Source organism: Corvus kubaryi, unplaced genomic scaffold (assembly GCF_017639235.1).
Source record: "Corvus kubaryi isolate FWS band 111438036 unplaced genomic scaffold, C.kubaryi_AGA036_p1.0 37328, whole genome shotgun sequence".
In the NCBI taxonomy this organism is placed as follows: Eukaryota; Metazoa; Chordata; class Aves; order Passeriformes; family Corvidae; genus Corvus; species Corvus kubaryi.
Window position 1 is genome coordinate 1918192 of NW_024581106.1, and position 21552 is coordinate 1939743.

General features: G+C 35.1%; 1 protein-coding gene across 19 annotated transcripts in view; it reads left to right on the forward strand.

The window, feature by feature from the left end:
- The window catches only part of MYCBP2 (MYC binding protein 2), a 177458-nt gene that overhangs the window by 107175 nt on the left and 48731 nt on the right, over nucleotides 1–21552 (forward strand). For 8 of the 19 annotated variants that reach the window (XM_042029615.1, XM_042029618.1, XM_042029620.1 and 5 more), the window contains 10 exons: nucleotides 129–181; nucleotides 858–1030; nucleotides 1270–1414; nucleotides 3242–3454; nucleotides 5887–5942; nucleotides 6396–6511; nucleotides 8539–8636; nucleotides 12746–12862; nucleotides 13653–13793; nucleotides 19812–19886. In XM_042029615.1, coding sequence (XP_041885549.1) covers nucleotides 129–181; nucleotides 858–1030; nucleotides 1270–1414; nucleotides 3242–3454; nucleotides 5887–5942; nucleotides 6396–6511; nucleotides 8539–8636; nucleotides 12746–12862; nucleotides 13653–13793; nucleotides 19812–19886 — 1187 coding nt within the window. The remainder of the gene's footprint in view (nucleotides 1–128; nucleotides 182–857; nucleotides 1031–1269; nucleotides 1415–3241; nucleotides 3455–5886; nucleotides 5943–6395; nucleotides 6512–8538; nucleotides 8637–12745; nucleotides 12863–13652; nucleotides 13794–19811; nucleotides 19887–21552) is intronic. The other 11 variants (XM_042029617.1, XM_042029621.1, XM_042029635.1 and 8 more) reach the window with 5 other exon arrangements.

Sequence of the window (21552 nt, forward strand, 5' to 3'; positions counted from 1 at the left end):
ATTGAACAGTATGACACATCATTATGCAAACTTGAAATTTGTAATATAAAAGGCTTTGCAAAACAGAATTGAATTTCATGTTCTACAATATGTAGATAAATGTCAATATAACTGTTATATTTTTCCAGCAGGTAGTGAGTTTGAAGAGGATCTTGAGATACTTGAAGAGGCTGCCTTACAGGTATGCTGCAGTGTACTTAAACACATAATTGCATTGAAACTTTTTGACTGCTACAGAAGAAAATAATTTGTAAGGTTTTTATAATAGAATGGAATCCAGCTTGTTGTGAAACAGTTTAAGAAAATCATGCAGAATTTTAGTATTTACATTAAATCATATTTTATAATGAATGTGCTTGGAAAAAAATGCATATAATGTCATATAGAATGTTAGATGACCAAGTATTTCAAATATCTGTTTGGCTGAAATTGCACTATTTAGCAAGTTTTAAATGTTACCAAAATCAGTCTTTTACATGTCCTTGTAAACAGAGAAATAAAATCACTTTTTCAGATGAGCAGTGATGTTAATCAAGTCCCAAATAATGTGATAGCAGTTGTTCTGGCTTGCTGATGGCCTTTTGTTGAGTGCAATGGGAGCTAATGCTGAATCTCCCTCAACTCAAGGTCGTTTAACCTCTTTTGGCATAAATTATTGTTTAATAGATGGAGATGACTTTTTTTAAAGCTTTTATCAGGGTAAAGTTTATTCTTCTCCTTGAATGGTTTTCAGTGCCCAAAATGCCTGTACCGATTGTGTCATGTTTTAGGATAGTGTCAACATATTACTGAACAGCTGTTCTATGTCTGTCTCTTTTTACCCCAACCTCTGCCCCCCCAAAAAAAAAAAAAAAAAGGTGTGCAAATCTCACTCAGGCATTCTTGGGAAAGGCTTGGCACTATCTCACTCACCAACCATTTTGGAAGCTCTCGAAGGAAGTCTTCCCCTGCAGGTCCAAAGCAACGAGCAGTCGTTTCTGGAGGATTTCATTGCTTGTGTGCCAGGATCAAGTGGTGGACGACTCGCAAGGTAAAACTGCATTGTTGCTTGTCTATTTAACTAGCTATAGAACTGTCATTGTTATTTTAAATACTAGTTAAATAAAACTATTTGGCTATATTGTTTCCATTAATACATTAGTTAAAAACATGTAGGCATTCAGATGTTCTGTGTCCTTTCTTAGCTCTGTGTCACATTTGTACAGAGTAAGAATTTGTCTTTTGGGGGTTGCAAGAGGTTTTAATGTTTGGTGGTTTTCTTTGCTGTAGGTGGCTTCAGCCAGATTCATATGCTGATCCTCAAAAAACATCATTGATATTGAATAAGGATGACATTCGATGTGGTTGGCCAACTGTTATTACAGTACAAACAAAAGACCAGTATGGGGATGTTGTTCATGTTCCTAATATGAAGGTAATTATTGTAATCTTGGCTGTTCTGCTTCATCTTACTGTCTTTTAGTTCTTATTGTAGGTATTCCACAGAATACTCTTGTATAGGACAGAAAGTGGTATTCATAAATTCATTGTACTCAGACTTTCTTACCTCTAAATCCACAAAACCACCAAATTCTGTATTATGCCAGCACTATTTCATGCAATTCATAACTTGTCTGTGATGAACTACATGTGTAGTTGCATAAATAATCAATCAGAAGTGAGGTTTGATGGTAATGATGTGTTAAGGTGACAAGAATCCATTTTTTAATTTGTAAGCCAGGAAAGAGTATTATAAACCGTAGACTTTGTGATGGAAAAAAAGAATCAGAAGCACATTGATGGACCACCTTATAGTTACTTTATTTTAGACTAGAAAAATACTCTTCCCTTTTCTGTTTCTAATTCTTGGAAGTTCCTGTAGTCTTTGCAATTAATAAGAATAACTGGCAAGGACTGGTGTTCCTGTGTTTGCCTTCAGCCTCTTCAGTTAGCCATTGTTTTTCAGTACTGGAAAGGAGGTGTTCTTGACAGCCTCAGGTAGAGTTAGAAGAACTTTGCACATTTTGGGGTAAAACCTATGTGGTATATATAAAAGTGGACCGCCTGATTTGAAGTAGTCAAGCAATGCAAACAAAACAAACACAAAATGGTTGTAACTTAATAAATTAGGTTACTTCTTCTGTGTTTTAAAGCCCACTACTGCTGTGGAGTAGTTGGTTTTGTTCAAGCCCAAGTGTAGATGAAATACCTTTTACAAAGGCATGATTCCTGTGATAAAAGCTCTCAAATCTATTCTTTGTATATGATGTAATAGTTGAGAGTTTTCTTACAGTGAGCTGTAAACCTAATAATGAACAGCAGTTCTACAACAGTAACACAAGAATCAGCTTAGTCACAAACACTGCTTGCGTGAAAGTTGTAGGTGTGATTACTGACTTAAGTTAGTGACAGAACATGTAGAAAACTCTTAGTGATTTTACCCTATCGATCAGGAAAAGGATATGTCAAAATATTATCAAAATTATTGCTGGTTTTATTATTTAAATACTGTTCACAAATGTATTAAAGTGACAAAAATCTTAATTCATTTTATCATTCTTCTGGACTTAGTGTGCAATGCAGTGATGTAACTTCTGGTAAATTAAGTCAAATTTTGTTAAAACGGTGTGTGAAAACTGCCGTATTTAAACGTCTGCACTTTATTGCAGATTTAGGATGAGTGACACATAAGCTTATTTTCCCGGTAGTCAGTCTGTCTGTCAGAAAATTGTGTGCAGCTGTTACCTGCACTAATGGAGATCCCTGGTGCCTCTGGGGGAAAAAGTCAGTTAAAGCATTCATTGAAGAGCACAGTATAAACGTACAGTGCTGGTATGAGGTGACAGAGCCAGCCAGGATCCACTCCAGCCATTGCTGTTCCAGATGTAGTGGCCATGATGATTCACTCTGAAATCTGTGCACTCACTTGGAAGGCTCTCTTTCTATTTCATTGCACTTTTCTGTTGTGGGAAAACTTCCCTAGCCATACCAGACTGTTCGCAGCTTCCCAGGGAGTGCTCTGGGACTGGCAGAACTACAGCCCATGCTGATGGTGTGCCGAGTCAGCAGGGTGCTCCTGCCCTGTAGATTGGCATCTTTCCAAGATGCTGTGCTTGGCTTGGCAGATTCAGTGTAGATACATTGGGTTTTGACACAGCTGGATTTACAATACTCTAAGCACTTTGTACACCATCAAAGTTAAAAGAATGTGTGTGTGTGTTTTCTCACTAAATCACGTTCCCTCTTCCACATCTTATTACAGGTAGAAGTCAAAGCTATTCCTGTTTCCCAGAAAAAAACATCTTTGCAACAAGAGCAAGTTAAAAAAGTGCAGCGGATACCTGGGAGTCCTGCAACAGCTGTTTCCCCCAGCAGTGATATGACCTTTGGAGGACTTCCTTCACCAAAGCTTGATTCATCCTACGAGCCAATGATAGTAAAAGAAGCTCGGTATATTGCTATTACAATGATGAAGGTAAGTTACTGCAATTTTACTAATATAACTATAGAATTCAGCATTCAAAGTGTGTAAAGGTATGCAATAGAGAAGGAAAAATGTATATTTACTTTTGGTCACAATCTGAAAATATATTCAATGCAAATTACTTTGATTATGTATTAGTTCAGCAGTAAACTAAATACATCAAAAGGGCCAATTGCTTAAACTCTAAAGCAGTTAGACTGGATTAGCATAAAAAAGAAAAGTTGTCTTTGATTAGACAGATTAACAATTTAGTCTGAGTCACTCAGGAGAAATAAAAACAGATACTGAAATGGTGAAGGGAAAGTCAAACCAGTATATTTATATGGAGTTGGAGTGGTACAGTGAATACGTATTTAAAACTAGAGCAGGTGAACATAGGAAAAGATAAGAGCTCAGTATAGTAAAAAAGGTCATACAAATGATTTATATAGCAATGCATATGTATTAAGCAGCATTTGATGAAATGAGCTGCTATTAAATGGATCAGCTCAGACACTTTTCCAGGAGCAGTTTTTAAAGAAGTGAAAACTGAGCAGCTAGTATTGATTTGATTGAGTATATTATAGCACATGCAATAAATTTACATATGTGTACCATACTGACCCAGTTAAGAGATGTGACATGCTGTGTACAACTAACAGTTGCACAGCTTAATGAGACAGGATTAGCCAGGAGGGTACAGAAGGATAATACTTAGTAGTATAATCAGTATGGATTTGTAGGGGGGGCAGAACCAGCAAACTAGCATCTTTTAGAGGGTACAGGGTTTTTTTGCAAAGGGTAGTGCAGCAGTAACTGTGTGTAAATAGTGCAACTGGGTACTGAATAGTGTCTTAAAAGATCAATGAAAGAGCTATTAAATCAGTGTGGTGTACAAGAAATGGTTTAAGAACTGCTAAATCATGTGCATATCAAGGTGTGATTTTGGCTTTATTTGGGCTACTGCAAACATCACTTCTTGCTTTGCTGCTGCTTGCTTCTTTTAAAAGTGACTTGAGGGGAGGCAGAATTACACTATTGATTCCAAGTTAGGACTTAGATGATGTTTCTGATAGCCACTGTCCACAGATACCTGCTGCTTCTTTTCCAGTGATAGGCGTCAAATCTGCTCACATGACTCGAGTGGCATATCTTGTAATGCATGAGATGCTCTGGGGTATGTGATGGTGGTGCAAGGGTAGGGTGTTCAGAAACTTTTGTAGATTTGATGGAGTGAGGAATGCTTAATATCAGCTAGTTAATGGAATCATTTTTTAATTGAAATGAGGCTACAGGAAAATGAAAACAGAAGGATTCATTTAAAATCCTCTTAGTAGATTGTAACAGTATGAATCTTCATAAAGATAAAAGTAAAAAGACACGAAGGTTAAATTAAAACAGCATCTCTCTTGTTGAAACATGCTTGATTTCCATATTCAGCACTTTTCCAGAGAATCTTCCCAAGGCTTCTTTCAATTTAAGTCCTTTCCACCCAAAACTTTATGAATTCAAGACATCGTAAATATTCTGTTCTATTTCCCTGCCTGCATTATTAAGAACACTCATTTCAGTGTAAAATGCAAATGTCCCCTGACATTTTCATTTTATACAGGCCCACACATTGTATCAATACAAACATCCAAATATGATTATAAAGTCTAGTTTCTCACTTCATAAAAATATATATAATAAATAATGACATGTTTGGGGGACTGATACCTAAAACCTATATCCTAATATAGGGACCCAAAATGGCTGATCTTCATTTATGTTCAAAGGTTCTTATCACCTTTTGTTGGTTTTGACTTAACAGGGGAATCTGGTAACTCAGCAACTATTGCAGCCCAGAGAGATTCTTGCTGAGGGACTTTGTGCACTTCTAGGACTACAACTGCTTACTTACAGGGCTTTTCAGAGCAGTGATTTCACAAGACACCATGTATGGAAGTGAACCAGGTCTTTTTTGTAGTCAAAATCAATGGAAGTATCACCTCAGTGTTGAGGGAATTTCGTCTTCACTTGGAGTTTAGAGAAAAAGGATCTGAAATTTCATTGATAAATCCCCTTGGCTGGTTTGCAGGTTTGACCTGCAAAATATTTGTTTTCTTGTCTTCACATGGTCTTCAGTGCACTGCCTGGATTCAGAAGGGTTTTGTACAAGTCAGATTTGAAGAGATTCAAAGACTTAACAAGGGGTTTTTTTAGCAGCAGCAATCTTTCTTATCTAAATAATGGCTCTTTAATGAGACAGTGAAGATACTCTTTCATGTGTGTATGTATATTTCTGTGTTTTGAAACTTGTTTCTGATTCCCTGATCAATGCTTCTGGGGTGTGTAAAGTTAGATTGATGTGCTCTTTAAGAGAATGCTCTGCTTTCTTTTATTCAAGACAGTGGTATAATCAATAACTGTTGGTTTTATGTTTGAATTTATTCTGTTTATAGGCATACGAAAATTATTCTTTTGAAGAACTACGCTTTGCTTCACCAACACCAAAGAGGTAAACATTAAAAAATTTCTTTTGGATAGAGACTTAAATTAATGTGTCCTGACACTTCTACTTACACTCAGACTCTCAAGTGTGACTGACAGGTAATCATGTCTGAAGGTAGAAACACAAAAGTCAAGTATTATGTTTTCTTACAGGTAGCAATTTTATTTAAAATCTTTTTTTCTTAATTATTCGAATGTTTTTTCCATATTTGTATTAGCTACTCTCCGAATGTGTTCTTTTATCATTTGCTATAAATAAATGTGGCATAGAGGATTATATTTTCATAGTAAATAATAGGAGGCTAGTGTATTGTAAAGGGAAGAATTGTATTTAGATGATCTGCTAGAAAAAGAGTAGTTTCCAAACTAAACATTATACTAATCATTTTATATATAACATACATGATGTCCAAGAAGACAGTAACTGTTTAATGATTTTAATTGTTTTGTTTATGCCTAGACCCAGTGAAAACATGTTGATCAGAGTCAATAATGATGGTACATACTGTGCAAACTGGACTCCTGGAGCTGTTGGTCTCTATACCATTCATGTTACTATAGATGGCATTGAAATAGGTACTTAATTTTCACTATATTTAAGCATAAATTTATATTATATCCACTTTGTATACTGACACATTTATGTCTTGGTGCTCATAAGATTTAATGTTACTGTTCATAGCAAAACTTAGCAGCCAAGTTTTCCTTCAGAAGCTTTCTAGCTAAAACAGTCTTCTTTTTCAGAAGAAAAAAACACCACAGATACTCACGTGGAAATGGGAATATATATTGTAAATTGTGTATTTATAATGTGGTTAGACTACCAGATTAACAGACTCTCCTATTCTCAACTCTGTGTTGAAAGAAGAATGTCTTGTTGCAGCTGAGAGTGACAGAGAAGTATAGTTAAAGGGGAAAAAAACTCAGCCCAACACTGAAGAACCTAAGGAAAGGTGAAAATGTTCCTGATGATGCTGGAATATCTACTGTCATTTATTCTGGAAAATTGAGAAGATGTGGTCTTAACTGAGACTCTACCTGAACTCTTAATTATTTGTACTAATTTTTAAATGCTTGTGGTTCATTTCTTGCATCTTTTAGTTATCTTGCCAGTCTTGGGGTCTGCACTATGAGATACTATAGCATGTGGTGGAAAGAGTGCCCTTCCAAAAAGCACTCTGTATCTTGAATGCTCTCATGTTAGCCTTACTGGTGATATGGTGAAGATGGTAGTAGAAACACTGAAAGTGTTGTAGCTGGACCCACATCAGGTAAAAGGGTTTGTGTGAGTTCACGAGCACCAGCAGTTCCTCTTTCCCAATTCTGTCCAGCACCTTTAGTAAACAACACATAGTGATACTCGTAAGTACAAGTACACGTCATTCACATAGAAATGGAGTGGGATTTAATTTTGTGTTAATTACAGAAGATAAGATGTGAAAAATATTATTAATGGTTATCTCAGTTCCTCAAACTGGAACATTTGCTGTCATAGGAGCCTGTTGTATTTTTTTCCAGTGCAATCTCTGGAGCAAACTTTACCCTGTCGTTTACATCAGCTGCTATTATATTTTTACACAGGTTCTACCATCCTCAATCATTGCATAGGGTAAAATTTTAGAAATTATAAATATAACTGTTAACCTCCATTTTTAAACAGGCATGAGTATACTCTAATACTTACCTATGCCATTTTTCTGCAATGGAACTTTCTTGCTCAGTCATTATATTAGACTGTGACCTCTGAAGCTTTCATGTACCTATACTTGAGCCATAATTCATCAGTTTTTGACTGCTTAAGTATTGGTAATGGTTTCTCTTTGTTTCAAGCCTTTTATGTTCTTGTTGCTTGTAGATTCCTTCTGTTACTACCATGCTTGATTAAAGGGATGTTAGTGAAATAAACAGGTTTATTGCTAGGTCTGGATGCTTCTTTTCAAGATGTTGTTCTTCAGAGGGTCACTCTGTAAAATAAAACAGTGTTTGCTGGGGCAATTTCAAGGTTATTACTCAGGGTTATATTCATCTATTACTTAAATTTTTGTGTCCTTCTTCACATGTATTTACATGTATTTTTCTTCACAAACAAGAATATCACTTTCCAGTGCCTTCAGATTTTATAGCAGCATTGGTAATTAAAGATGCCAATTTTTTACCTTATAGGCCTTTTCTGGTTGTATAACATGGCTTTTCAGGTTCTTATAACTGTCTCTATGTACTGCATAAGCAACTGCCTCTCCAGAAGCTTTCACTTGCACCTCTCAAGCATTAGACTCTGTGTTGACCATTCCTTGAAACATAACCCTACAGACGCTGTTAGGATACAAAATCACCTGGTAGTGCTTTGTACATACACTGTGACAGATATCTAATAACAGCATGAAACTACATCTCTGTAAATTTCCACGTATGAAAATAGTAATGTTCAAAAATTAATACTTTGCACCATGAAGCAACTGCAAGTGTTGATTTTGGCAGACAGATAAGTAAGTTGTTACTTTGTTTACTCTGAGTTGTAGCATGGATAAACTGTAGTTACTGTTTAACTGAAATATCCCCTTATATATATATTTTTTTTAAACTGAGTCTTTGTTTGCTTATAGATGCTGGACTAGAAGTGAAAGTAAAAGATCCTCCAAAAGGAATGATACCTCCTGGAACCCAACTTATTAAACCAAAAGCAGAGCCTCAGCCAAACAAGGTTTGGAGAACTGAAAAAAAAACCAAAACAGATATAGTTATGTTTGGGTGGGATTTTGTTATTGTTTAATATATATTTTATCATATAGTAGTGCTGCAGACTTAAGGATATTTGCAGATCACTTTAACGTGCTGAATGGAATGAAACTAATAGGCTAGATAAAATGAAACCAATTAACTTCATTTTCTTTCTGTATGTGAATTCAGAAAACTGTTAGAAGCTCTACAGAAACTGCCTTTACCTTGACTTGTCACACAAACATTGCACAGCTATTATTAAAGCCACAGACAAAATTTTGCACTATTACTAGTTCTTTTTCTTTGTATATTGTACTCTGAAATTAATTGGGCACAAAATTTTACAAATATTTTGTTTGTTTTGTCATAAGCATTTTCAGTCAATGTAAAATCCATAACCAGTTTCTTTAGTGCTATTTTCCTTCCTTTGAATGGCATGATTATGTTTTTTAGAGGTATCCTTTCTGTAGCTTTTGGCATCCCCATTTCACCTTATCATTCCACCCTGAAGGACTAAAGTAGACACAATAAAGCAAGTAAGCTGAAATGGGTGGCAGTGGCGTAAGGAAAATGCCCAGATGAGGGAACTACCTTGCACTTCCGCTTAGATGCAAAGGAAGGGATATCAAATGAGGTGCTGAATTTTTTTTTGTGGCATAAACCTGTATTAAAGATGTGGAATTCAGACAACAAGGTTGTCTTTCCCTGTTTTACTGAAATTGGGAGGGTGTTTAAAAAATACATGGTTACAGAAAGGATCGGGTTTTTGACAACTTGCCTATGCAGTACATACTGATTTATTTTTTTCTAGATTTCAGGGTAATCTAGAGACAGTAACTTTTTGTATAGTTCCCCAGTCTTTAAACTGCATCTGACATCTGCTTCTAGCACTAAAAAGATTCTTTTTCCCTGCAGCCATGCCTCAAAATAAAAATAATAAATGTGCTTTTAGTTTCAGTACAACGTTTTATCCCCCACTTGGTCTCTCTTTTATTTTCTTCCCAAGAAGCTTCTTTTAGACTTTCTCCCTTCTCTTGGAAGGAAGACTTCCCGGTTAGTTCATTATCTTAATTAGGACTCCCAATTCCTACTGAGGGAGATTTATCTCGTGCAAGTTAATGATACCTTTACCCAAGCTGATCATCATATGTGGGAGAATCTGGTTTGGTATGAGATAAATTACTGAACACAAGTTCTGTTTTTCTTTTCAATTATTACAGTGGAAATTGGGGTGACTTGTTCATATGTAATAACTCTGTGTTGTTAAGGAACAGTCTTCATGACAGTTAAAAGTACTTGACAAAAGTCAGTCCTCTGGTGTTCAGAGATGTTATGTAGTGTTTAATCCTCTCCCTGTGTTGTTCTACTTGCATGTCTCATTTCTTGTTCCAAGTTCTCATTTCTTGTAGTTATTTGAAAAAGGAGCCATCTTTGTCCCATACACAGTGTCTGTAGAACCTGCTGAAAAATTAAACTAGACCTTTCATGGTAAATCATTTAATCAGTCATCTTCTTCTGTGTCATAATAAATCACATAACAAATCAGGATAATTCTTTGTGTATCAACAGCAGTATTGTAAGTAATATAGGAAGGTAATAATTGTACTGTGCTCCATGTTTCTGAAGTTAAGAATGCAGATTAGACATGTATCAGTCAGAGACAGTCCAATATACCAAATCATGTTTTGCTTAGAAAAAGGGCCTAGTTGAGCTCTAAATGCTTCTTCATCATCTTTGTCAGAAATTTCAGATAGTTATAACCAAAGGACACTAACAGTGCATTCTCAGTGGTGGTCTGTTCTCAACTAGAAACACCAAAGTATTTTCATTGAGGCACTGGAACATTCCAGTTTTGTAGCCAAACCTTACTTGAATTGCAAGTTGAAAATGGGTACTGTGTTATGATTTTATATGTGTATTCTTCATTTTCTGTTATTTGAAGTCAGGTGAAAAATCTGAAGGAGACTGTGATAGTGATCTGTATTCAGCCTGGGGTATTTGACCCATAAGAATTGCTGCCTCCGAATTAGCTGCAAAGCTTAAATTAACTAACTTGCGGGAAACTTCATTCCACATCCTACTGAGAAAAACATGATTTTTCAAGCTATGTAATGTAGCTTGAAATGTATGTAGGGTAGTTGGAACAAACTAGAAGAAAATGGTCCTAATTTAGCTGAATTTGAAGGTGCTACCAGAATGATTGGTCATAAACATGTTTTGATGGTTTCTACTGTCCTGACACAACAAGTAGCTAGCATTGATTGCAAAACCAAAAAACAACCACCAAACCCAAAAGCTCTGGGCTGGGGTTTTTTTTTTTCATCCCTTTGTAGAAGGCTAACCTCCTTGTTAAGGTTGCTTTATCCTGTACAACACCCCTTTGTGTTGTGTGAGGTGTACCTCTTCGCAGATTTGTCAGATAAGAAAGCACAGCAACACAGCTCTTGAAAACTGCTGTGTCACTGTAGGGGTGATGTACATCCTCATTGCCAAGCCCTTCTGCCATAGTCACTTCTTTAGTTGGAATCCAGTTTGTGTATGTTCCATGGAAGAACTGCCTACCGAGGTGTTGCAGGACAGAGTTAAAAAACCTTTGTGCTATACAGAAATATTCCAAGTAAAGAGGTGCTATATCAGAAAGAAGACACGGACAATAAAGTTTTTCATCATGGTCAGAAATTAGCATAAGAGAGCTCTTAATCTGTTTTTTATTGTATTATCTGTCAGTGGATCTGATCCTTAAGCAGTTTCTAGTTATAGGTTGAGGTGTTTTATTAACTAGTTGGGTTAGCTGTTGCAAAAGGGAAAAAGGCTCTTTCGAGGCCTGTGCATACTCAAAATCTTGAATATGAGTTTTTCCTCTAAATAAAAGTTTTTAATAAAAGTTCTAGCAAACTACCAAAATGATTTTCTGAAGTAATATGATGCAAGGACCCCTAATCTGCAAGACTTTGTTTTTGACTTGTCTATGTTTAGAATGCTGTCAGCAGTGATTCAGCTTTATACTTGTACAAGGACCTTGAAAGTCTTAGTTTTGTCTTTTGAGAGAATGTAAGTATTATGAGTAAGAGGACTGCAAATAACCAAAACCTTGCACATTTTGGAGTAATTTATATGTGAAGTCCTTTACATGCTTCTGGTTTTGGGGTTTTGTTGGTTTTGTATTTTGTTTTTTAAATTAGCCTCAGAGTAAACACCATTTCTTAAATAATTTCTTTTAGAAAAAAAGATTCATGCACTTAGCTGTTACCTTTCATTCTGTATCACTGAGTTTTTTCCTTACATATCATTCTGTGCTTTATTTTAAGTTATAGATTAAATCCATACTTCCATTGATACTTTTATCACTTTTACCTATGGAGTTTGAAAATAACCTTCCAAGAAAATGGTTTTATACCTTACGCATAGAATGTATGCATCTCTGGTTTTAAGAGACTAATAGGATTGGTTCTCTATGGGACAGGTGCCTGTTAATGTTTGAATAGTAAAAAAGTGATAGTGAGTAACAAGTGGGAGATCTTGGGGTGCTGTAGTAAGTCCAATGAACAGCAAGGAGCCTCTGCTCTAACCCTCCTGTGAACAAAAGAGAAACTATTGAAATAGCTGTTCGAAAGAATAAGGAAGTAGAAAGATCATTTTGTTTTAAAATGGCTAGTTAAACTCTTTAGCTAAGGAAAATATCCAAATTTTGGTCAAAAAGCTGACTAAAGAGAATACTACAGTAGCACAACTGAGAAATGGTAATCCCAGGCTGATCAGTTAGGAGAAGTAATAAATTTGAAAATGCAAATCTGGTGAAATTTTCAGCAGTGAATAAAACATGTGTGTTAAAAAAATCAGAAGCTTGTTAGCAGAAATATTTCCAAGTCAATGCATGCTTACATTATGTTTTTTTGGAACATTACAGTTTTATTGATTATAGTAAAAAAGTGAAGTTACACAGCAGCCATGGGAAACTAGCAACAAACTGTAACTCTTAAGACTGCTGTCTTGTCACTGGCATTTCAGAATCTGTTAAACCTATTTCTTTTTACTCTAAAAGCTCTGTTCCAATTTTTTTTCTTCCTTACTGTCTTTCTTTGCTTCTCTTAGGTTCGCAAATTTGTGGCCAAGGACAGTGCAGGGCTTCGTATCCGTAGCCACCCTTCCCTTCAGAGTGAGCAAATAGGCATAGTGAAAGTCAATGGATCCATCACTTTCATTGACGAGGTAATCAATAAGACACTTCTGTTGAAAATTGGGCTAAGATGTAAAGGTAACTCATGCAAATAATGGGGTTTTTTCCATGTTTAGATGTTGACATACACACCTTAAGACCATAAATTGCAAAAATCTAAATTTACTAATTTAGTTTTTCAGGCTGTCATTTCATTTTAATATACTTACTTCAAAACCTCTGTAACAAACATTTGAGACTGATACAAGGAAAGAAAATTCCTTGAGTTCATCTTATAATACTACCTCTTTAAGATTTAGCTTTTTAATACTTACTGTTTCAACTCTGCACAAAAATTCAGATGTAGATGTTCTTTTCATTACATCTTTCACTTGCAGATCTGAAAGATCACTACTAGCATGTTAGACTACTATGCATGTATTTTTCTTAAAATATAACTTCATATACAAGGAATATTTTTGCAATTTACTAAGTCATACCAGCAAAAAAACAAAAAAACAAAAAAAAAAAGGGAAAAATGTGAAGTGGGGAATTTATGAAGCTTATCAAGGCTTGACTTTCTTTCCTCTTTTATTTCAAAGCAATTCTTATTACTGCATGATCCGATTTAAATTTATCTTCACACCTTGACTTATAAAAAGATAAGCTTCCCATTGCTTTGGATTTTGTCAATATTCCTCTTTACCTCTACTTACATTGTATCAGCATTGTGAGGATCATTGCTTCTTTGCTGCTGTTGTCTGCCTGAATTCTGTTAATCCTTGCTAGCTACAGAACAGTTACAGGAGGGCATGGCTCGTTCTTGTTGCTTGTTTCCCATAGATCCACAATGATGATGGTGTTTGGCTGAGGCTGAACGATGAAACAATAAAGAAGTATGTTCCTAACATGAATGGTTACACTGAAGCCTGGTGTCTGTCTTTTAACCAACATCTTGGCAAGAGCCTTCTGGTACCTGTTGACGTAAGTAAAAGGTGCCTTTGAAAAATATCCAAAAGTACACTCTATCCTCATTACAAGACTTTCTTTAATTAAGGCTGCAAAAAGTCCTGAGGTAAACAATATTTTGATTATCAAAGACATTATACATGTTTGCATTTTGGAGGGCTGTTGTGTAATGAGGGTGGAGTGTAGAAAGGTATGAGGCTTTTTATGTTGAAGCCTCTTCTCCTAGAAGAGAAACAAGTAAAGGGACTGCTATAACAAAAACAGAGTAGTATTAGATTGTGGTCTGCACTAGATGTTTCTTATGCTGGATAGCATTGTCTGTGAAGTGGTCCACTGGTGCCATGATTTCAGAAGAGGCTTCCAGCTGTCAGAATGAATGTAATTGATGCATTTTAAAAAAAAAACAACCACCAACCAAGTAAAATGTTCTTTAGGCTCTGGGTTTTGTGGATGTTTTTTGTGAGTTTTGCACCTGAATGCTTGAGTTACCGCTTCATTAACATATCAAAGAATCCCAGAGCTTCAAGACAAATGTTGAATTTATAGTAAGAGTAAACATAATTTATTTGAGTAACTTTAATGGTGATCATTATCACTACAGTTTAAAGGTTACACGTTTTGTGGAAACCAGATGCACTTTTCTGAAAAATGTAAAAGACAAAAAGGAAAAACTGTATCAGCCAAACCAGTGTTTCTCAAAAGATTCATGAAAGTGCAGGCCTTTCTGGCTTGTCTGTTTTCATGCATTCCCCAAAGTGGGCAGTGCCTTGTTTTCTTCTGGGCAATATGTGAGAATCAGATCTAATTGCAAGTACTGCTATTTAGGTTTGATTTGTCATCTTATCTGAGTGAGCTGCTGCTGCAGTTGAAGCTAGTTGAGAAATATTTCATTAAATTGAACACCTGAAACCGGTAATATCATGCTGTTCATGTTTTTTGGTTATAGAAGAAATGAGATATTCCCAGTTCCAGTGAAATCGGGCTATTTGCTAGTAGATAAATCTGGAAATTCATAATTCCCTGTGGCTGTTCTGACAAACACTGTTCTATGATGTGCATAGGTCTTCTTGTTTACAAATAATCTGTTGATATATTTCTATTTGTAGATTTCTTTCAATAGAATCCTTGTTTGGGAAATTATTTTAATTTTGCATTTGGGAAGCAAATTATTTCTGTACTCAGAAATCAGTCACCTAAATATGCCTGTCATCATAGTGTTTTTCTAGTCTGTTGTAGAATATATGAAAACATGGAAAAAATTAAGCTTTGTTTAAAGTCTTGCCTGTATATTTTGCCTTTGAAAATTGGTAGCCATTAGAAAACTGCTATATTATACTTCCATAAAATATTAGTATTTCTGTGCAGTTGTTGAATTTTACCAGTTCACCTATGATAAAAGTGAATTCATCTTGACCAAGTAATTAACTTCAGTAAATATTGTATGTTTAGATGGGTGTTATAGTCTGCTAGATTTTTCTTAGTTGTACGGTTTTTTGGTTTGTTTTTTTTTAGTTTAGCTATCTTCAGTACTTTTTTTCTTGTTGAAGGGAATATTTTTGAACTCAGCAGTTTTCTGTGGTTATCAAGAACTTACTGGTTGGCATATTTCATACAGCTCTGGCATACATGTAGTTCTAGGGAAGAGCATACGCTGTGCTCCCTGAGAGAATCCTGAAAAGAACTGTCTGCTGTGAATAACTGAACATTCAGTGTTGATAATACAATTTTGAGAATTCAGACTTCATTTGAATAAGGAGGTCAGGTACAATCAAATGTGAAAAACAATATTCAGTTTTCAAACATTTCATTCTCTGTGTCTGTAGAGTTCAGACAAAAGATTCTGTCTTGGTTTTGGTTTTTTTTAAATACTCTTGTGAATTAGTTTTGTTATCTTTTAAGAGTACTAGGAGCTGTTAGATATGCTTAATTTTCTTCTAGGTAGCCAATCACATGTCTTGACTGACAAGTTAGAAGTCACATGCTTTCTTAGCTTCTGCTCTGTAAGTGGCAGGCAACATAGCAAAAGGCTTACAAAAGCAACTGTTATAACAATGAACAATGCAGGAATGTGCAAGAGATGTGTTTTGATCTACTTTCAGAAAAGTTTCCTTGCACAGCTCTCATTTTCAGATTTTTAGGAGGACTTAGCATGTCCTGAAGCTATTTGATTTCATTATGACAATATATGAGCAATAAGATTTTTTGGTTTGATTCATAGTAATAGAAGAGGAAAAAAACCAGTTCTCTGACATTTTATTTCTTAAAGGTGACAAAACATAAGTCAAGGTTCAGAGGGTGACTTTTGAATGCTTTAAGCCTTTACAGCATGCTAGTCTAGCATATACTGCTTTCTTACTAGATACTTTCTTTGCACAGATACTGCTTTCTTGGTAGGAAGTTTTCAAATCTTTTTATGGTGATTTTTAAGTTGAAAATATTTCAAATTATACATATTTTTTCTCTCTGAATTGTCAAAAAAAAAGGCTGTGTTTTTAAGTTGTCAAATTTGATCAATGCAGTCCTCTAGAGATGAATGAGTTATGTGGAAAAGGATGTTCAATTAATAAATGCTAAAGTTTTGTTAGATTAAATTGTGATATAATTCATATCTGCTCGATCCTGTTGATTTGGGTAGCTGAATGACACGATGAGTAGAATGTGGTAAAAAATTTGTTAATGTGCAAGACTTTTTGGAGCCAAACTGTTCAACCAGTTTTGGCTTAAAAGGAAGACTGGAGAAATTCTCTTGTGTGATTGAAAATGCAAAGGGAAAGTCAAATGCCTGAGTTAGGCCATGTGTTCCCCGTTCAAATAGATGTCACATTATTTCTACTAGACTCCATTTTTATTCAACTCTGTTGAGTGTGCAGACTTGTCATCTCCAATTACTTGGCTTTGTCATGTTTAAATATGCAGGCTTTTTATAATCAATCCCTTAAGTAAATAAAATTTCTCAGTACATTTTGGAAAATATGTAAAAAGTGCATTTTTTTAAAAGAAGTTTTAATTATTCTGTTTCTTCACTATATTATGGAACAGTGAACAAATGAAAAACAGTAGAGGTTCTCAGCAGTGTTAATTGTGACCTCTTCATCTTGATGTATATATTGTATCTGCCTTTTATGTATATTTATTAGCATTAACTACATATTTTATGCTAAAGCAAACACTGAGTACTGTGGATCTCATAAATGCACTTTTTATATTTTTATGAAAGATATTATATTTAAAGATAAATGATCATAGGACGCCAGAGATCCATGGTAGTTACTGGTGTTCTATTTATTTGAGCTGTGGTCATTTACCTTCTTAGAAAATCTTCAGCTCTTCTTTTGTTGCTCTTGTCCTTTCACAAGGAACTGCTTTGCAGCCCTTGATCTGAAATTGTGCATCCAATCCATTGTAGGTAATATAATTATGAGATTGTGAATTTAATAGATTGTGCTTTTGGATAAGCCATTTCCATCTCTAGTAGTTATTTTTCCTTCTGTCATACGGTGTTTAGGTATCTGTTTTTGAAATAATGCCTGTAAAGTTCCTTATGCAGACAGTTATGTATTCATGCTTACACACAGTACCTAGTAGAAAGGTACATATGATACAGAACAGTGCACACTAGGAAGAAATAGAAATTAATCTTGGTCAAGCTCTGGAACTTGTCTTTTAAAAAATCACATTCTAAGTACGTTCTCATTACTTCATTTTAGATGTAAAACTTTATAAGAAGGAATATTGTACCCAGCTACAATACTACATTCCCCAGCCACCAAAGCCAGTCAAGGATTGAGAGAGTGCAAGTTTTTCAAACCATTGTTGCAATGGAAGAAAGAATCAAAAGTAGTGTGTCGGCTCCAGTGTTTGATCACAGAACCTCAGAAAGCTGAATGTTCTGTGGAAGCACTGAAGGACATGGACAAAAGATTCCTACTGTTGTTTTAAGCATTATGGAAAGCAATTGGAGAGTAAAACTATGCTGGATAAAATGTCAAGATGGCTGTTTAAGATCAGCTTTAGTTTTGAAAAAATAATAACTGAGACTTTAAATACTTACTAATGGTCTGGTGATTTTTTTTGTGGCAAAACAAATTAAATTTTTTTTTAGATCTCCGAAACTTAAAATTTATTGGGAAAAGTATGAATTTCTAAAATTAGCTTTAGGTCTTGGAAGATAAAGTCTTGAAGGAAAGCATTAACTAAATCTGCAGATGGTAGCATAAGGACTAAATACAAAGCTTCTATCTAGTAATTTCTCCAGAATGAAAACTTAGTTCTCAAATAGATGCCTGATCTATTCATCTAAACTGGTGTGCAGTGCTGTAATAGCCAGGAAGTTCTTAAGCTCCCAGAGCAAAGGAGAGCTTCTAGTTTGATCTTCTTGGTGTTTCTAAGCCAGCATGGCCCCACTTACTGCTGTTAGTTTCCCCTGTTTGTTTTACACATAGAGCTCTATGATGTAGAAAAATAGATCTTTGAAATGATACCTAAATATTTTAGGTATGGATCGTCCATGTTTCTCAGTGGAAATGCATTAGAGAAAAGGAGATAGGCTGCAAAGTAATAGTTTAAGTAGGTTGGATGCCAAGGAAGTACACTCATTAGGCAAATGTAGACTTTTTTATAGTTCCATAGTTTCATGCCAAATTGATAAGCCTTTACTTTGCTAATCTTCCTATCTAACACCCTCCCCACCTTCCCCAGTGCCCTGGAGCATATATCACTAGTGCATTGCTACCTCCTTCAATTCTGGGTGAAGGTTCTCAATTCTAAAGAAATGCTGGTGTTTTGAGAATTTCCCTCTCTTTGTCAAAATGGCAGATAATTTGTATTACTGAAACTTGATGTTTGCAAGCAGTACATAGTAGATTATTTGCTTCTATCATGTGATAAAAGCTTGGATTTGCTAGCATGTTAGTGCTTTTTCAAGGAATACAGATGAGGCATGCTGTGGGTGTTTAGTACTTGTTTCTGCCTGAAAGGATTTACTGCCTTAGCTTTTGTTCAATTTTAATGTGGCTACTGAGCAGGGATTTCATTTGGTTCCCATAGCAGGATGGGATAGGGAATTAGATTTTGATACTTCTGTTCATATAGATGAAACGGGTGCTTTGTCAAAGGGATTCCATCAAAAATACAATTATTAGTATTGGTATATATATACACTATTCTTTCATTTGACAGGAACAGTGAAAATTTCTTTGCAATGAGTACAAACTATCTTATGGAGAAAAGATGGCTTCTTTTTCATGTTTCCCAGTGATTAAAAAATGCTGTTCTCACTGTTTTGTGGGAGGAAAAATGAAACAGAATAGCAGTGCTTATTTCTGTAGTGGGGGCAATTGGTTATAAAATGAGTGATGTCTCTCTGGCAGCTGTATTTGGTTTATGATTATTCATAACAAACTAGTAAATGCATTTATGTTTTACAAAACAAATGAAATCTTAGCAATTGTTCTCCATATAGCACTGAAATTTTTGGCTCTGGTAAAAAGTATGATTTTGATGTGAAAACTGGTGAAATCATTCTGTGAAGTGAACTGCTTTCAGCAACAGTGAGCTTAGCCCTTCTGCTTCTCCTTGTTTCTGACTGGGTGACTTAAATTCCATGTGCACTTGTTCTGCACTGGTTGAAATCATCTTTCAGAATAGGAGACTGTCTTGCTGGAAAACTGGTTTGTGATGGGACCAGCTACCTTTCTTTGTAACAGAAATGAGATTTCTCTGTGCATGAAGTCTCAAGCTTTTTAAGAGATGTCTGGCTCTTAATTTCAGTAAATGGCATGACACACTACATCCATTTTGAGCTTTTGACATACTGAACTGTTTCTGTGTAATGGATGATTTGCCATGGTGAGCAATGGACTCAGGTGACTTGTTCAGGAAAACATAACTTTCCCCTTTTGCAAAACATTCTACCAGTAAATTTACTTGAGGAGAAAGTTTGCATTATAGTACCTTGAACTTCTTCCTCCAGTATTTCTTTGTTCCCATTTCTTTGTTGATATATGTCTTTTTTTTTCAAACTTTGTTGCTCAGAATGTCTTTAATGCTAGCCAAGGAGTAAGGGATTTGGACTTTTTTTCATGGACTTCCAAAGCTTTACCCCCTAAGGTGAGTTAAATTACAGGAACAGTCACACTGTATCTCGTGTTTTCAGAATGCACCTTATGACTCAACTTTATGCTAAGTATTCTTTGAAGTCTGTTTTACTGTGAATTTTTTAATAGGAAATAGCAGATTTGCCTTCAGTGCTGTATCTGTGTCTCTAAAATGAGAAAAAATATCTGGGCAGATTATTGAATTTTTATTAATTCATTAGTAGCACTCTCTTTTTTTAACCAACCAAATTAGAAATTCAGAGAGGTGGCCTAGTAACATAATAAAGCCTTTCATTGTCCTTTAGTGCAGAATTTACTGGTAAAATTTTATCGGAGGCTCCACATGAAGTTGCCACATCTAATGAGATGATATTTGTATGAATAATGCCACAGATACTTAATAAATACTCTGCCCATTCTTAATGTTTTTTTAAATTATGTAGTTCTAGGGAAAAGTTATGTTATGTACAGTTAAGTTGTTTATATTGACTGTAGAAGTGTTTGTCTTAATATCAGTTCTGTAATGTTTTGAGGTGGATTTTTCTTGTATGAAATTTGTAATGAAGATATGTTGTGCATTTTGTTTTAGAGATTTTAAAACTTGTTTGTCCACTGATTATTTTTCCCCAGAATAGCAGACTTTGTTATATCAAGATCTAAACTATGTTTAAATTGTCTTTTTTTTTTTCTCACACCAGTTTACCTCAGCTTGCATTAACTTGCTTTGTAAGTTACATATTTATGTAACAGAATCATTTTTGTATAAAGGACTCTTGAAAAAACTGCTGTATTAGTCTGGACATATTGCACAGACTTCCATACCTAAAAAAGCTGAAAGCATGATAATTAAAGAGATCAGAGGAAATTGCATCCATTTAAAAGGAGATAACATAAGCAGAAGTTTGGTTTAAATCTGACAAAAGAAAGTATTCTTTCTCACAGCAGGGAGTGAACTCCTGGAAGGTGTTTTAACAGGAGATTGTCAAGGCAGAAAGTATCAGCATACTCAGAAGAAATTAAATTTAGAGAAATCAGATTAATAAATAAACACTAAAGAAGTTAGGGTGTACCCTTTAACATCCGTAATAAAAAGGTTTTAAGTGCTGTTGGTATATAAGGGACAGGCCACTAATAAACGTTTTTATGCTGCTTCTAAAGAGCATCTCCTGTTGCTGAACGCAGTAGACTGAATGAGGTGAACCACTGGCTTCATCCAGTAGGACATTATGTAGTTTGTAACTTTCAGATGTTCCTTTAAAAGCACCTATGACTTTCAGTATAATAAACTTGCTTCTCCTCCTCACATTCTTCTGAATTAAATGCACATCTGTTACTTCCATCCCTTGTATTTTTTTTGTACAAAAACCTTTTAGTTAAGCTGTGGCTTGCTGAAAAGTCTATGCTAATTTTTCTCTTCTTTTAGTAACTCCCACTTTCTTGGTAAGAAAGTCAAAGTGTTTTCTTTGAAAAAACCTTGAACCTTTACTTCAGGTTTGGATATATATTTCATCGTCAAATAGTATGAGGTGAAATAAATTTGCAGGCCCTCTTTATTGTCATTGTGGAAACAATAAATACACAGTAATACTTACATGTGCATTTAAAAGTCTGTGGTATTGCTGTTCCTCTTTGTCATAATTTTGCCTTAACTCTAAATTAACAATATATTCTAAATATGA